This window comes from Podarcis erhardii (genome assembly GCF_964252035.2).
Source record: "Podarcis erhardii genome assembly, chromosome: 3".
NCBI classification, from domain to species: domain Eukaryota; kingdom Metazoa; phylum Chordata; class Lepidosauria; order Squamata; family Lacertidae; genus Podarcis; species Podarcis erhardii.
Genome location: NC_138507.1, coordinates 89315565 through 89333440, shown reverse-complemented (window position 1 = coordinate 89333440; position 17876 = coordinate 89315565). Strand labels below are relative to the sequence as shown.

At 42.4% G+C, this 17876-nt stretch overlaps 1 protein-coding gene and 2 long non-coding RNA genes across 6 annotated transcripts in view; 1 reads left to right on the top strand and 2 right to left on the bottom strand.

Moving 5' to 3' along the window:
• LOC309337608 overlaps window positions 1–1459 on the top strand; it is a 17406-nt gene extending 15947 nt beyond the window's left edge. For both annotated transcript variants that reach the window (XR_014154428.1, XR_014154429.1), the window contains exon 3: window positions 634–1459. This is a non-coding gene — a long non-coding RNA (uncharacterized lncRNA). The remainder of the gene's footprint in view (window positions 1–633) is intronic.
• LOC309337628 overlaps window positions 1–17876 on the bottom strand; it is a 262717-nt gene that overhangs the window by 5268 nt on the left and 239573 nt on the right. The window lies entirely within an intron of this gene.
• SLC4A1AP (solute carrier family 4 member 1 adaptor protein) overlaps window positions 1–17876 on the bottom strand; it is a gene marked incomplete at its 5' end in the record, with an annotated part of 22849 nt that overhangs the window by 3632 nt on the left and 1341 nt on the right. The window contains 11 exons of one of the 3 annotated variants that reach the window (XM_081854166.1): window positions 1466–1521; window positions 2364–2462; window positions 4221–4452; window positions 4970–5081; window positions 6215–6404; window positions 7046–7115; window positions 8452–8612; window positions 8988–9127; window positions 11737–11797; window positions 13954–14076; window positions 14392–14581. In XM_081854166.1, the coding sequence (XP_081710292.1) occupies window positions 1466–1521; window positions 2364–2462; window positions 4221–4452; window positions 4970–5081; window positions 6215–6404; window positions 7046–7115; window positions 8452–8612; window positions 8988–9127; window positions 11737–11797; window positions 13954–14076; window positions 14392–14581 (1434 nt within the window). The remainder of the gene's footprint in view (window positions 1–1465; window positions 1522–2363; window positions 2463–4220; window positions 4453–4969; window positions 5082–6214; window positions 6405–7045; window positions 7116–8451; window positions 8613–8987; window positions 9128–11736; window positions 11798–13953; window positions 14077–14391; window positions 14582–17876) is intronic. The other 2 variants (XM_081854168.1, XM_081854167.1) reach the window with 2 other exon arrangements.

Genomic DNA, 17876 nt, shown 5'->3' with positions numbered 1-17876 from the left:
TATTAATTAATTATTATTATTAAACTTGGGGAAATATCTTAGTGTGAATATCTTGAGAACATGATTTCAAATTGCTTTAGACAGATTCTATTTTATGATCGGATTGTAAACTGCTTTGAAGGGCTACTTGGGCCAAAGAATGACGTGTTAAGTTTGAAACCATTTCCCCCACTTTCTTTATGCAAACAGGGTTTTCTTAGACTTTCTAAAGAGGATAGTTTGTGACAAAAGACAAACAAGAGTTTAACAAACACAAACATTATATGGTTATACTTGATGCTATAGTGGAGAATCTAATGTTACTTACAATAAAACAGAACAATACTGTTGGCACAAAGTAATGGAAGGTATAAGCTGCTGGAAAAAAAGCATTATTGCAGCCTTGCAAATTGGGATTGACAAGCCTGCTTCCCCTACAACAGTTGTTGCCCGGCTGCATATAGTTTTGTTGGCGGCAATGCCCTGCCAATGATTTCTATTAGATGAGAAAGTTAAAGCACTGCCAGGTTAGCATTAAGAAAACTCAAAATTATTTGCATTATAATTAAGTGGCGTAGCTTCCTGCAACTTGAGTTCTGCTACCATTCCAAAATAATCAGCAGCTATATCTTTTCACAACTGTGTCTTATCTAGCAGTAATACTAGCACAGGATGTCCAACCGGTTGACTGCGATTGACTGGTTGATCTCCAGCAGCTAGCGGTTGAATGTGGGCTCTATTTCCTTCGCGTGGGGGGAAGAGAACATCTGGCCCCGCCTCCCCCTTCATTCTCACACGATCGCAAAAGCTTCTGGTGAGAGACTTTTTGACGTGCCTCCCCCCAAAAAGCTAAACAATTTCGAACTGCCCCCCCCAAAAAAGCTCAACAACTCTGACTTGCCCCCCTAAAAAAAAAAAAAAGGTCAACAAATTTATTCCCCCTCCCCAAAAAGGGTAGATCACTGTCAGCTTTTTATTCTGGGAGATTGCAGTCTCTTGGGAGCTGGATGTCCCTGTACTAGAACAGTATCTATCAGCCTGACATGAGACACAACGCAGAGTACTAACCACTATACGATCACGGCCTCACCAGCGAACTGAACCGCTGCTGCACATGGCCAGTGAGAATAGAGAACGGTCCTCCAAGCTGCATTTGACTTGGCGGTTGACCCCCCCCCCCCGTCCAGCAATAGCACAAGAAGGCAACAGTGTCCCACCCCACTACTAGCAGCCTGAATACTTATGCCACACAAGGACCAGGCACCGTGCACAAGAAGACAGCAATTCCTTCTGCCAAGTCAGGAGGACTGCACGGGTGCCAGAGAACACAGCACTCTAGCACTGTCTTATCTTTTCCTTATCCTCTTATGGACACCATCTCCCATAAATGCCGGCATCAAGCAATTCTGTGAATGCACCAGGTAGGGAATGCAGTATGTTACAGTGCACTTCATCATATTTATATGCTTTAGTTCCTCCAACTCACCATATTTGCAATGTTCGTTTTCTTATTCTTGGACTCTCCTGCAGATGTCTCAGGTGCTAGGAAAAAAATAAGAAAAACTATATTAATGCTGCCAACTCTATTTAGAGAAATTATTCAAAACAAATTTCAGACAAATAAATCCCCTATGTAAAAATAAAAATAAAAATAAAAATGGCCAGGGAGCTGTTAAAATTAAGCACTGCAGCTCCTTAGGCCCCACCAACAAAATGCACACAAGCCAGAGCCAGGACAGCAAAACTGCCTTTGGGGTGTATCTCACAAAGTAAAGGTTAGCAATTTTGATACCTGTAGCAGTGCTATATTAAACCAAGTATTGCTTGCTATTTCCCACCTTTCTCCAGAAAATCTTGAATATTTTAGTTATGTGCCTAGCACTACAAAGGAGACATTCCAAATGCGCTGTTCCTCCATTCTCCTTCTACTCTTTTAAAATATATTAATTTTTATTAGTTTTCCAAATTTTAACAAATCCATCCTACTTATTTAAATTTAATACATTTTAATCCTTCTAAATTTTGTTGTTACTTGTTTTTGAATGAAAAGTATTCATCCTTTAAAAATATGATTACTATTAAAAAAAACCTTTTTCTCAACTTTTTTTAACACACTAGGAAACTTCACACAGTGATCATTTAAATAATTTCTTTATGCATTTTGCCAAAAAGAAAGTATCTCATCAGGATTATTATTTTATTTAAGCATTGTGGTTTTATTTGTTACAACAGATTAGATGTTCAGAAAACAAGCTGAAGGAACTGCTATCTTATATTGCAAGATGTTCCAAGTATTAAAATATATTTTCCCACTCCAACTGTACAAACCAACAGAATATGATTGTATCTACCAGTGCTGTCATCCATTTTTCTCTCGTACTCACCTGGCTCACCTTGTGGCTTCTTCTGTGATTTATTCAGTGGGGAGCTGCACTCTGGCACCACTGTATCTTTGCTCAAAGGCTCTGATTGTGGCTGAGCTCCTGTAAAAGAAAAATGGAACCCCACAGACTTAGCCAACCAGATTCTTTAATGAACACAGATTAAATCTTAACAAATTCTGACAGCTTACAATTAAACTGCCTTTATTTCTTTTAAAAAGCTGACCAATCCTATACTATAATAGCTTTTATCCAATGAAATTAGTTTTCATATCTATCTGTCTATCTATCTATCTATCTATCTATCTATCTATCTATCTATCTATCTAAAAACAGGCTTACACAGCAACGAGGCTGCAAAATGCCAGAGGATCAGAAATGTTCAGAGTCCTGCTACTTCACTTGCTTTGAGCTATCAAAGCAGGTACACTGTGCTACACACAAACACAGAAGGTCTGAGCCAGTCAAGTAAAAACACAGTACCCACAGCAACCCTGCTACCTTCTGAGCACAGGCACTGTATCAGGCCATTAAGCAAAATGGAAGATCTGTCCATGTTTCTCATCCTTTCTCCCAAAATCAACTAATGCAGGATCTGTGCATTCCCCAAAGGGTGAGGGATTAAGGCGGGAACGTAAGGGCTCTGTAAAGCCTCATAACTATATTTTGGTGTGTGATGGTGCTGTGCCCACTAGACTGAACCTAAAATCCCCATTACCTAAGAAAATTTACCTTGAAATTTATGCAATAATTATTCCTGTTGCTTCACTGGTCTTTGGAGATGCCTGTGAAATTTGGTACTTTGAATTTAAAAAGAGACCCTTGCAAGGAAAATATCCCTATTAAAAATGAACCTAACACTTATAAAATAGTAATGCTGCTAATATGCTAATCTGAGTTCTTCATAGCCTACACCAGGCTTCATCAAACTCGGCCCTCCAGATGTTTTTGGCCTACAACTCCCATGATCCCTTGCTAGCAGGAGCAGTGGTCAGGGACGATGGGAATTGTAGTCTCAAAACATCTGGAGGGCCGAGGTTGAGGAAGCCTGGCCTACACTTACCATTAGCAACTTGAACTGTTTGAGAGATTGATTAGAGCAGCCTATGGTTTCTATCATCACTAGAGACCTTTGAAATGGTCTGAAATGTTGCGATGGGAGCAACCATTTTTGCAACCAGCCGCACAGATATGTGCACTAGATGCAAGTCACAGGGGACAGTCCCAACAGCAGTGGTTAGCATACAAAAGCTAGCTCCTGGCCAGCTGAGGAGGAAGGGAGCTGGTCTGAAAGACTTGCACCCAACACTCCTCTCTCCACAGGAGTGTCCCACAGGTTCTCTAGAACAATTTATCCCAAGGCCTTAAGACCATTTAGCCCAAAGGAAGAAATTTACCCCATCAATGTGCACTTCTGTACTAAGCTCTTGACGTCCATACTTCTCCAAAAGAATTCAGGGCAGGGTTTTCAGAGGCACTTAAGGAAATGAACATAGCTGAACCTAACTGTTGTTGGCAGGAGTACCATATTTTTTGCTCTATAAGACTCACTTTTTCCCTCCTAAAAAGTAAGGGGAAATGTGTGTGCGTCTTATGGAGCGAATGCAAGCGGCGCAGCTATCCCAGAAGCCAGAACAGCAAGAGGGATCACTGCTTTCGCTGTGCAGCGATCCCTCTTGTTGTTCTGGCTTCTGAGATTCAGAATATTTTTTTTCTTGTTTTCCTCCTCCAAAAACTAGGTGTGTCTTATGGTCTGGTGCATGTTATAGAGTGAAAAATATGGTACATATCAAGCATTCCAACAGTCCCCGCTACTGCTTTTAAGAGCCTCATAATGAAGGGGAACAGAACTAGACTAACCTCTATGAACAAATTCCATTTCCTTGTTGCTGCAATCATAAGAACTGGTAGGCCGTTTATGCTGTCTAACTGTTTCTTGTGCTGGCATCTGCGTCATTGGGTTTTGTGTTCCTTGATTTACAGCTTTCATTTCTTCTTCTTCCTCCTCCTCCTCCTCCTCCTCCTCCTCTGGCCCCTCATCCTTCATCTTTAATAGGTTTACAGGTATATCTGGACGCTTGACAGGCAACTTCTGTGGGGCAAACAAAAATTGCTATGAATGTAGTTGTTATATCATCTGCCACTGATATATGGAACAGAATATGCCATGCTTTGAGGCAATGTGCCTTTGAACAGCAGTTATTAAGTACTTACTGAGATTTGTAGAAACATAAACAGGCTCACTAAGTAAGCCCAAAGCTGAACTGTTTCTACAATAGTTCCTCCTAGTGCCCACAGAAGTGATGTGATCCAACTATCTTTGAATGCCCATCCTAATGGATCCAACTTCTAAATAGAGCCTATCTTTTGCAATGGCTTTGACTAGACAAAATAAATTAAATCAGCAAAATGGGGAGGGAAGCAATATCCAGCTATTTCCCATTTCCCCTGACCCCCTCCCCTGCTCTCAACACTCCAAAATGTTGGGGGGCAGCAGGGGAGATGGGACATGGTCAAAATGGCTTCCCTTCCCGTTCTGCTAAGAAGCCTTACTGTCAGCTGAATGACACGTTTTGATACAACCCATAGCTTTTGCTTTCTTTACTTACCCCCACAGTACCAGTTTTCAGTCTGAATTTGCTTCCTCCTTTCATGGCACCAAACATGGGTAAAGTCAGCTTTTTGGGTTTGTTCTGAGTTTCCGAATCTTGACTCCCAAGCCTACAGAACATTTGGGGAGGGAGGGGAAGAGCATAAGTAAAACACACACAGCTTTAGTATCAAATTCTGAAGGACCAGCACTAGAACTATTGCTGTGTGCACTTTCTCTCTCTCATGTGGAGATTTCATATTAAAAAGTTCTTTCTCATTGCAAACCTCAAGGTGTGGCCTTGGGCTCGTGCAGAGACAATGAAGCCCATCAGGGACAGATAACAGAATTGCAGGCTCCCTTCTCAAACAAGAATTCCTTTCTCCCCTGCCGTTATCCATGGGGACTGAGGGTTATGTGTTGGCACTGCCATTAATCACAATTAATGCTCACCAGGGTTGTACATAGAATCATAGAGTTGGAAGAGAGACCACAAGGGCCATCGAGTCCAACCCCCTGCCAAGCAGGAAACACCATCAGAGCACTCCTGACATATGGTTGTCAAGCCTCTGCTTAAAGACCTCCAAAGAAAGAGACTCCACCACACTCCTTGGCAGCAAATTCCACTGTTGAACAGCTCTTACTGTCAGGAAGTTCTTCCTAATGTTTAGGTGGAATCTTCTTTCTTGTAGTTTGGAACCATTGCTCCGTGTCCGCTTCTCTGGAGCAGCAGAAAACAACCTTTCTCCCTCCTCTATGTGACATCCTTTTATATATTTGAACATGGCTATCATATCACCCCTTAACCTCCTCTTCTCCAGGCTAAACATGCCCAGCTCCCTTAGCCGTTCCTCATAAGGCATCATTTCCAGGCCTTTGACCATTTTGGTTGCCCTCCTCTGGATACGTTCCAGTTTGTCAGTGTCCTTCTTGAACTGTGGTGCCCAGAACTGGACACAGTACTCCAGGTGAGGTCCGATCAGAGCAGAATACAGTGGCACTATTACTTCCCTTGATCTAGATGCTATACTCCTATTGATGCAGCCCAGAATTGCATTGGCTTTTTTAGCTGCCGCGTCACACTGTTGGCTCATGTCAAGTCAAAATAGACTTGGAAACCAGTTCTTTGGGAAGTTCCAGTGCCAAAACCTGCCTCCCACCATCCCCATACTCCTCTGCATGTACATTTGGGTAGTCATCAAGAGAACTATAGCTCAACAAGGAAAGTATAAAATGATTACCACTCCATAAAATGAAGACTCACTCGGATTTCAGCTCCGGCAATGAAGCCGGTGTAACAATCTTAATCAATCCTTTCAATCGCTGCTGCTCTTTCCTCAGCTCAAAAGTCCGCAAATGAAGCTTTCTACGTGTCACACTGTCTAAAGCACATCCTGATTTTATTTCTGTCATGAATTCATCCAAAGAATCTTGCGCTGCTGAATGAGATTGTGCTAAAGGAAATACAAATACAGAAAAAATCATGCCATCCCAATTTAGTTATGGGTAGTAGTGGTCCAAATTTTAGTAGCTGACACAGAACAGATGCCCAATACAACTTTCTGAGATGAATACAATTAAGACTACAGATGTGCTTGAATTCTTTAATCTAGTAACTGTATTTGGGAAAATGCAGGGTTTATCTGTGCAAAAATTGACTTAGTATTAAACAAAGAAATGAAGGGCCTGATAAAGTTGGTTCCTTTGGCATTCTGCTGGGCATGTATAACTAACTTTCAAGGACATCTCGAGGGCTGCTGATCGGAAAAGGACTTGCAAGAAGGAAGTTGAAGGTTATGCCAAAAGTGTGTTATCACTTGCCCATATTGAAACTCCTTATCCCAGAATGAAATTTGTTTTCCTTCCACTAAATGTAACATGCTTTCCACAGAACTGAATTTGAGAGTTTTAACTTGATCAGCTTCTTTAGAAAGGCAAGTATTAGGCATTTTAAATAATTTTAATCATGATGTTACACTTGGCTTAGTCTTTCATTTGTGGAAGACAGAAACAAAATACCCTTAATATTACAAATTAATTATGCCTTATTCTCACGCAGACAACCCCAACATTTGAATAAAGTATGTGGCCTTACTTGTCTTTGAAGATTTCAGCTTCTCTGCTATCTCAGAGAGCTCCCTTTCAGTTGCGGCTAATTTTGCACTCTACAGAGAGAGACAATTGAAAAGTGATGAGCATCTGTAATAGCTTTACAAAACTTTAAAATAAAAATGTAGCAACCTTTTGGGTTCCCAAATGCTGGCAAAGTGAAAAGCCTAGAAATACAAGGAAGTGTAGCAACAACCCAATTGTGGAATGCTCTCCCAAGGGAGGTTGACCCGGCTGCAACTTTCTTGTCTTATGGAAGTCAGGCAAAACCTTTAAAAGAAATTTAACCAGACATTCAAAATATCTTGAAAATTTTAACTCAGTCTTTTAACTTCGCTTTTTATCTGTCACTTTTCCACCTGCAATTGTGTGTGTGTGTGTGTGTGTGTGTGTGTGTGGGTGGGTGTGTGTGTGTGTGTGTGAGAGAGAGAGAGAGAGAGAGAGAGAGAGAGAACTTACGTAAAATGCCTAAAAATCTTTGGCTATACAGTGGTATGAAAGCATTTTAAATAATCGCCACTGGCTCGTTATTAAGTTTTTTTGCCACACTGAATCAAGTGTTTTCCTTCTGTGTTATTTCAGTTTAGAAGACCAAAAAATGATTCTTTCTGGACAAATGAACATGCCAACATGGCTACCCCTCTGAAATTTGATACCAGACAAGTAACGTGATAGTGGAAAGAGGTTTATATTCCTCTGCAGCAGCACTCTTAGCAATGATTATTTATGAGAGCATAATTCAGGTGACAGCATTTTTAAAATTCTGGCAAGATACTTTGGGTTCTATCCAACTAAATCACTGTACACACCAGACGATTTCTGAAAGTGCAATGGGACTTACCCTTGCACTCCTCCAAATCTGCACTGGGGATTCCCCATATCCTTTGGAGCAGATCTTAGGTAAGTGCAGGGGAGAGGTCAAATGCCATTGTGCTCATGGAAGTCATTCTGCGTGAACAGTGGTCAAGTTGGCTACCATCCCTTCTCCTGAGCCTGGGAAAATGCTGAGGAATCTATTAGACTTTGCACCGACTTTGGAAAGAACCAGAAAGCAAAAAGCTGTCTTCCAAGTATCTGCATGAGGTCTTCTCTACTCCAGAGTCAGGTAGGGACTCTAGGTGGCCTTCCACTGGGATTTAAGAGATATTAGAGAAACAGCAAGATGGCCCTCTGATTTCTCAGCTCCACCTTCCCTGCCACCAGCTCAGAATTGAGGTGGAGGGGGGAAGCTTGTCCCTGCAGTTGTTCTGAACCCTGAAGATGCTCAGTGAACCTCCAAAACTCAACAGTAACATCAATCAATACCCTGTATCTTGGCCTAGAGGGACAGGGTCAGCAGCAGGCACAAATTTTGACTAACTACCACGAATCCCTGGCTGAAGTTGTTCCTACCAATGAATCAAAGGTTTCTGGCTTCTCATCGATCTTTCCTGCTTTCTTCATTCTGCTCAGACGTTTCTGTTCAATAACTCCTGTCCGATCAAGGAATGTGTCATCATCACTATCATAAAAGTCTTCCTCTTCCCAATTCTTTGCTTTTCTTTTTCGGGATACTAAGAAAGAATGAAGACAAAAATACATGAAGAAAACTGGAAAAGCTTGAAGCCAGTTACACACCTGTACTTCTGATTTAGTGACAGGTGATCTAATGCACATTTCAAAAAACAAGCAAGTATGCAAATGGACACAAAGATGTGAAGTCACCACATCCGATAGTTGTGAAAATAAAATGCAAACAGCTCATGCCAGCAATCCTTGTAGGTGAGCAAGATACAAGCACAATAGTAAGAGGTATAATAAGTTAATAAGATAAAAATGCTTAGGGTTACACCACATTTTACAGATTTAAATTCTTTCAAAGCTCTTGTCAATAAGACTATTTCCAAAAAGAATTCTGCGTGGCCAGAGCCTCTGGCTAGTCCACCTACCTGCCTCTTGCCGCAGCACACCCCTCGCATCCAGTATCCTGCAGGCTTCCAATGAACACTGGATCATTGCTTCCTTTTTCTTCCCTGTATGAATCGCCTCTGCCACAAGTTGCTTCCCCGAAGCATCATCTATAGGCAGCCTATTGAATTCAGAAGGTTACAGTTCAAGGAAAGATCAACAAATGGCCTGACATGTCTGCTCAGTGTCAGCTTGTGTACTGCTCAAAACTGTTCTTTCAAATAACCTTGGCCTCTTTGGTTATAAAGCATCTCAACATTAATTATACAAGGTTTAGAATCAGAGTTGGAGGTGGACTTCCACCCACGACCACTTATTTTGTCTCGGCCTGGATGGAGAATTTTCAAAAGTTGGACGCATTCTGTTTCAGTGCTTTAGGCCTTAAACTTTCAGCTTGAGAAGGCCAAGCACGCAGGTTCCGGTGGAGACTTTCCCATAGTAAAATAGGATATAGACTATGTCAGGGAACTGCCATCGGTTCAGGAGGGAGAGAGGAAAAGCTGAATGGATTATAGAGAACCTCCAGGGATCGTGGGGAGCAGTTCCTCTTCAACGGAGGAGAGTAAACACACCTCCAGTGGAGAGGAGCCGCAGGAGTCGGAAGTGGCGAGGCGGTCCCAGGACTCCGTGCCTGGGAAGAGCGGGGAGGAGAGGGGTCCTCCGCCACCCACGCCCTCCCTGCGCAGAAAGCATCCGCGCAGAGAGGGGAAGCGCAGACTGGGTGTCAAGAAGCTGCTTTGCTGGGGAAAGTTTAAGAACCGCCCACTGACGGATTCTGCCAGCGATTGAGCCAGCCATGGGAGAATGGGGCTCTGGTCAGATCAGGTTTATTTTGGCAGCAAAAGCAAGGCTTCACAGCCAAGCAGGGAAATATTTGCTTGCTTACACTCGAGCAACCCGTTGGAAACACTACAGAATATATAATCAACTGAGCACTCGCGGGAAAATAGGTAACAATTTCTATTAATCTCAACTGAAATCTCATTGCCTCATCTCTTTTCCTTAATAACAGTAACAATAATAATTTTATTATTTATACCCTGTCCCAGCCATGCTGGGCAGCTTACAGCATATATAAAACAGTTAGTTGTAGCTGGGTTTCCCCATCCACCTTTTTTATTGGATCTGTTTTCTACACCACTGACAGCCTTTGCTGCCCTTTGCAATTTGCCTGCATCCTTTCTAAGTATGGTGCACAGAACTGGAAAGGGTACTCCAGTTGAGGGCATGGACCTCTTCAGCCAACCCTTGTGTGACTATTACCATCCTTGTTTCCCAATACAACCAAGTGAACATTTGAAAAAAAGGCATTTGAGTATTTGTGGGGTTGACACCTGAACTCTATCACCACAATCAAATATTTTAGTGAAAATACAGTGGTGCCTCGCAAGACGAAAATAATCCGTTCCGCGAGTCTCTTCGTCAAGCGTTTTTTTCGTCTTGCGAAGCATCCCTATTAGCGGCTTAGCGCTAATAGCCGGCTTAGCGGCTTAGCGGCTATTAGCGGCTTAGAAAAAGGGGGGAAAAAGGGGGAAAACTCTTGCGAAGCAAGCCCATAGGGAAATTCGTCTTGCGAAGCGCCTCGAAAAACGGAAAACCCTTTCGTCTAGCGGGTTTTTCGTCTTGCGGGGCACCACTGTAGTATGACAAATCCCTTCTATGCTTATTTGAAAGACAAAGCACTCACTTCTTTCAGAGTTATTTCCCCCATTCTAGCACACTCAGTACAGAGACAACCTAAGAGCTATTGCAATCAACAGGCATTTGGCAAACCTCCAACATTAGTCATAGAGTAGATCCATTGCGTTAAGTCACTTAAATCCATTCATTTCAATAGGTCTACTCTAGGTATGACTGATGTTGGACACCACTCATCATTTGACAAGAATACAGTATAGACCAGAGCTTTCCATACTTTTCATGTTGGTGATGCACTTTTTAGACATGCATCATTTTGTGACACAGTAAGTCAGTTTTACTAGCAAACCAAAGGTTAAACTAACCCCTTTCCAGGCCCAAAAGGAGCTTGGGGTGCATTTGTGCAATATACCGTATTTTTCGCCCTATAGGACACACTTTTTCCCCTCCAAAAATGAAGGGGAAATGTGTGTGCGTCCTACGGGGCGAATGCAGGCTTTCGGTGAAGCCTGGAGAGTGAGAGGGGTCGGTGCACACCGACCCCTTTCGCTCTCCAGGCTTCGAGGACCTCTCCCCAAGCAGCGGGAGCGCTCCCGCTGCTTGCGGAGAGTTGCCTGCGTGCTGAAGCCTGCGCGCGCTGAGCTCAGCGCGTCCAGGCTTCGCGGACCTCTCCGCAAGCAGCGGGAGCCAGCGGTGGGCTCCCACAGCTTGCAGAGAGCTGCCTGTTTGGGGGCTGGGGTCGGGGGAAGCTCGGGCGGGCCTCCCCCGCCCCAGCCCCGCGCCTAGGGGGGGAAATAATTTTTTTCCCTTTATTTCCCCCCCAAAAAACTAGGTGCGCCTTATGGGACGGTGCGTCCTATAGGGCGAAAAATACGGTACCTACACATTGCAGCCAACACACTAACATGTGGCGGCACACAGTTTGGAAAGCTCTGGTGTAGACAATAAATGAGATTGGAATTAATATTCTTACATTTCCATTTAACTGCTCTAAACCAATTCTAGATGTACAAGACATAACAGCTTTCTCTCCCTCTCTGACTTACAGAAAGACATAACTATACAAAATTATTACATAGAATACATACATACTTCACCCTACAGAGCCAAGTGCCAGTTCCTTGTGCATCAAATTCATACTCTAACTCTTCACCTAGGAAGAAAAGAGAGGGAGAGGAGCTGATTTACTTGCATACATTATCAGCAGCTTTGTTTTGTAGTGAAATAGATAGCCTGCATTACATTTAACATAAATTCTTGCTCTTTACTCCTTTGTAAATTATTTTAATTTTTTATGAATGGTAACAGTATTAAACTATTAACTGGTTAAGTATTTGGAATCATTGTTATTTCAGCAATTGGAGCAGTTTAATTACATGGATTAAAATTTAACTGCACAGTATCTGTAAAAATCCTTCCTAAGGCAATGCTATATTTAATATTGATTCATTTATCAATTAGCAATAAAGTCTTAAAATGATCCATCACTCTAACTCCACAGATATTCCTGCATCTGTAAGTGGTTCAGACACATCTATAGTCAGACACATTTAGAGAAATCTAGACCGGTGAATATATCACTGCTAGATCAAAGCTTTAACAAACTTCTCAGACATTTCTTTGTACAGATCAAAGATAATGCTGCAGTTAAGCTTCGTTTCCATAAAGGAGCTTAAGCTGACAAAGTAATTTAAACGTTGGAAATTAGTGGTCTCCCCACCAATGTCGAAGATGAATTGGCACACAATTTTTTATGAGCTGCAGTAGCTCATAGAATAAGTAGAATTTCATTAAAGTATAATATCCCATGCTTAGTCTAAAACCAAATAGCCAGCACAATCCTATGCATTTTTACTCAGAAATAAGGTCCACTGTGTTTCATGGGGCTTATTCCTAATAAGTTTGTTTGGGACTGCAGCCATCCTCTTCTGCACTCTGAAGTTCTTAAACACAAAAGGTTGATAACTTCAATTTGTTTCTAGTACTGTACCACTCTAGGTTACAAAGGTGTGTGTGGAAAAAACCCAAGGGCAGAATTGCCATGGAGGGACTAATACTTTCAAGTTAAACCAGGATATAGCTATACAGATCTGTCCAATCTGCTTCTTTCTTATTTCTCCTGCAGAAAGCAGGATGACTGTAAGCAACACAGGAGAGGTTAAAAGATCAAGAAGCACAGTAAAGCTCTATTCAGATGTTCAGATGAACTGTGTAGAGGGTGCAGGAGTGAGTGTGCCAGCCCTCCCCCCCTCTATTCCTGAATTTAATGCCTAAAGGTCTGTACTGCTTTGCCTGTGGCCTAACTCCTGCCATCCAAGCATGGACATTTGAGAGCGGCACCCTTTTGGTTGTAGACCTCTATATGCATAGCCTACCCTGAACCCTGAGTTGTGCATGGTTCTTGGATGCACAGAGGGATTTGGCAAAAGGCTTCTCTATCTCAAATGTCCATGCTAATGTGCAGATGGCAGGAACTTTGTGTTGGCAAAGGCAGGTCCAGAGGGATGGGCCCACAGCTGCTTTGTACACACCTTTCCCTCAGGTGAGGAACATATAATGGGGCTTGTAACTCCATCTGATTCCAGAGAGGAAATGGAACACCTGAACCAGAGTCTAGGATATGTAACTGACTGGGCAAACAAACTGAGACAAAAGTACTTTTAGACGGTAGGAATGCTGTTTGGGGGAATGTAGTTCTCCATCTGAAGAATCAGGTTAGCAGTCTGGGTCCCAGTCTTTTTCTTGGTTGGTCAGGTGGTAGCGGTGGACAGGGCTATCTTTGCACAGCTTTTGACCTGTGAACCAGCTGTGACCTTTACTTGAAAGTATTGTCACCATCAAATGACTTAGTTGTATTCTAATCAGACTACTGCAACATGTTCAGAGTAGCCTGCCTTTGAAGAGTGCCTGGAAACTGCAGCTGCTGCAGAAGGTTGTAGCCAGGCTGCTGACTGGGGCCTCTCATTTGAAATATTTTACACCACAGCTGGCCTATCTACATTGGCTCCCCCGTTTGTTTCTGGGACCAATTTAAACTGCTGGTCTGGGGCGAGGGCATTTAAAGGACCACCTGCTTGCCCATTCGGATCACCCAGAAATTACTTACTCCCTCATTTCTTTATCTGAAGTACAGTATTTTTGCCACTCTTCCACTCCTCTATATGCTGTGGCTTTAATGGTTTTGTTGATAGCCGATTTGAAGGCTTTTATGCTAAAAGCAGTGCATTATATGTATATACACTAACTTCTTGAGTGGCTCTGCTAAGCAGCACTACCATGGTGGACAAGCATGACAGGTAACACACATACCTTCTCTGTCAAAAAAACCTTGCAATGCCTTCTTGGGATCTTTCAAATAAAAGGCTTCTTGATCCTCCTGAAACTCGATGGCGATAGGGTTTTCTTCACCCTCCTCTTCCTCTGCATCTTCCCCTGAAAAACAAATGCAAATAAAATTATAAATGAGAGTAGATATAGAAGAGAATAAAATGCAGCCTCATTTTATGATCTAGGAGTGTGGAGTACCTTGCCCAGATACCTACAGGTGGAAGAAAGCCACATGTACAAAGCCTTTGAACAGCCTTTTTGGTAGGAAATAATCCCAGTCCTCAGTAAACATGGAATTCACATATAATTTTATTGCAATGAAAACAGAAGACAGAAACAAGCTCCATGAACTAACACCACACAAGTTTCAATGGTTGAAGATAAGTGTTAAGAGTCTACCAGTAATATACTGTAACTTACCCAGTCCCCAGGAACAAGTGAAATCAGTACTCCGGCTATTTTCATTTCTATGTTCATCCTTTTCCTTTTGATCTTCATCAGAATCATCGCCCAGCATGGTCTTCTCTAACTTGGCCTGCTGCTGCTTACGGAGTTCTTTCAACTGGGTTACAGTCAGCTCTGATTCTGGTTCTTGATCCTCCTCTGGGCCCTGCGGATTAAGTTACAACATACAAAACTGAATGCCAGTTAAAAAGTTATGATAGCTATAACCTTAGTTTATTTACCAGAAATAAGTCCCATTGAGTTCAGTGGGATTTACTCTCTAACAAATGTAGTTAGGATTAAAGTTCAAGTTTCTTAACTATTATAGAATGGTGTTGTTGTTTAGTCATGTCTGACTCTTCGTGACCCCATGGACCACAGCATGCCAGGCACTCCTGTCTTCCACTGCCTCCCGCAGTTTGGTCAAACTCATGCTGGTAGCTTCGAGAACACTGTCCAACCATCTCATCTTCCGTCATCCCCTTCTCCTTGTGCCCTCCATCTTTCCCAACATTTCCCAACAGGGTCTTTTCCAGGGAGTCTTCTCTTCTCATGAGGTGGCCAAAGTATTGGAGCCTCAGCTTCACGATCTGTCCTTCCAGTGAGCACTCAGGGCTGATTTCCTTAAGAATGGATAGGTTTGATCTTCTTGCAGTCCATGGGACTCTCAAGAGTCTCCTCCAGCACCATAACTCAAAAGCATCATCAGCATAACTCAAAAACACCATCGCTTACAACAAAATCTAAACCATGCTGAAAGGAGAGCCATAGATAATCTCAGAAACAACCCAGACATTATAATTAAAGAAGCGGACAAAGGTGGAGCTGTCGTCATCATGAACAAAACTGACTACATTCAGGAGGCTCACAGACAACTTTCCAATACCGCCTTTTACATAAAATTGGACTCAGACCCCACACAAGAATACAAAAAAGAACTGAACAAGATTGTTAAGGAGCTACCCCCACACATCCAAGAACAGATCCTCACTAACACACCAACAGAACCTCGACCAGGAACTTTCTATCTTCTACCTAAAATACACAAACCAGGAAATCCAGGACGCCCCATCATTTCAGGTATTGGCACTATTACAGTGGGTGTCTCCGGTTATATGGACTCTGTTCTGAAACCATATGCCATCAGTGCTCCCAGCTATGTACGTGACACCACAGATTTTCTGAGGAAAATACAATCTTTAAATAATCTTCCCAACAATACTATACTAGCTACTATGGATGTGGAATCTCTGTATACCAACATCCCACACAACGATGGTTTACAAGCTATAAGGAACACCATTTCAGATAAAACCACAGCGGACTTTGCCACCAAACTCTGCCAATTTGTCCTTACCCACAACAACTTCAAATTCGGTGATGACCTGTTCCTTCAGATCAGCGGCACAGCAATGGGCACCCGCATGGCCCCACAGTATGCCAACATCTTCATGGCAGATTTAGAACAACGTTTCCTAAACTCCTACCCACTCAAACCTCTCTTGTACCTGCGATACATTGACGATATTTTTATCATCTGGCCACATGGTCAACAGACCCTGGACACCTTCCACCAGAAATTCAATGATTTTCACCCCACAATCAACCTAACAATGAATCAATCTATGCAAGAAATACATTTTTTGGACACTACTATAAAAATACAGGATGGGCACATAGACACCACCTTATACCGTAAACCAACTGACCGACAAACATATCTACATGCCTCTAGCTACCATCCCAAACATACCAAACAGTCCATTGTATATAGCCAGGCACTACGTTACAGCCGCATCTGTTCCAATTCTACAGACAGAGACTCTCACCTAAGAGATCTACAGCAAACCTTTTTAGAACTAAAATACCCAACAGATGAAGTTAGACAACAGATCAACAGAGCCAGACTGATACCCAGAGAGAACTTGCTGCAAGACAGACCCAAAAAAGAAAATAACAGAACACCTCTAGTCATCACATACAGCTCCCAAGTTAAAACAGTACAACGCATCATCAGAGATCTACAACCTCTCCTGGACAATGACAGTTCTCTTTCTCAAGCTCTGGGAGGAAGACCTTTCATTGCCTACAGACAGCCACCCAGTCTTAAACAACTCCTAACCCACAATAATACTACAACCAGACCTAACACGGACACTGGCACCAGAGCCTGCAATAAACCCAGATGCCAACTTTGCTGCCACATACACCCGGACAACACCATTACTGGCCCCAACAACATCACACATACCATCTCGGGACTATTTAATTGCTCATCGTCTAACATTGTGTATGCCATAAAATGCCAACAGTGTCCTTCAGCTCTCTATATTGGACAAACAGGCCAGACCTTACGCCAAAGAATAAACGGACATAAATCGGACATCAGGAATCACAAGACAGAGAAACCAGTAGGAGAACATTTCAATCTCCCAGGACATTCTATACAAGATCTCAAAGTAGCTGTTTTACTACAAAGGAATTTCAGAAATAGACTGGAAAGAGAAGCTGCTGAATTACAACTTATCACCAAACTCAAAACCATGGAAAAACCTGGTCTGAACAAAGACCTTGGATTCTTATCTCATTATACATGACAAAGCCATTTTTCACCTTTTCACCCCTTGCTTTTTCCTGTAAGACCTATTGCAGTTGTTAAGAGTCGTCAACAGGCTCATCACAGCTATCTGCCAATCACCCATTCCCACCACCCTTCTGAGTAATACCCCTCCCCACCTTCTCACTATATAGAAGGGTCTGGAAACTTCTGTTTCAGTGTATCTGAAGAAGTGTGCATGCACACGAAAGCTCATACCAAGAACTGACTTAGTTGGTCTTTAAGGTGCTACTGGAAGGAATTTGTTTTGTTTTGTCAAAAGCATCAGTTCTTCGGCGATATGTATAAATGAGCTGCTAGGTAGATTCTTAATTCATCTTTAAATTGGATGCTGTGAAACAAAGAGCCTCTTCCTTCGCTAAAATGAAAAACCAAGAATATTTCTACACCATAAGGTGAAACAGCTAGAAAATACGAGTCTCTCTGGGGAGAGCATTTCACATAAGACGAGCCCCAGACAAAAGACCCATTCTCATGTTGCCACCTTCTAGACCTCTCATGAAGGAGGCACATAAAGAAGGGCCTCCATAATTATCACAGGTCTGGGTCAGGTCATATGGGAAGAGGTGGTCCTTGAGGTATTGTGGTCCTGAGCCATTTAAGGTTTTATAGGTCAAAAGCATCACTTTGAATTGGGACATCTGCAAGTACAGTTCAGCATCATTAACTGTTACAGGATAACAGACAGTGAACAGCATTGCTCTTTGAACATGCAGCCACTTGTTCAATTATTACATTTATATCCTGCCTTTTGTCCAAAATGAGCCCAGGGTGGCAAACATCAAGTGATAAAACAAGAAATACATCTTAAAAACAACTCCAAATTCCAAATACAAACCAAAAC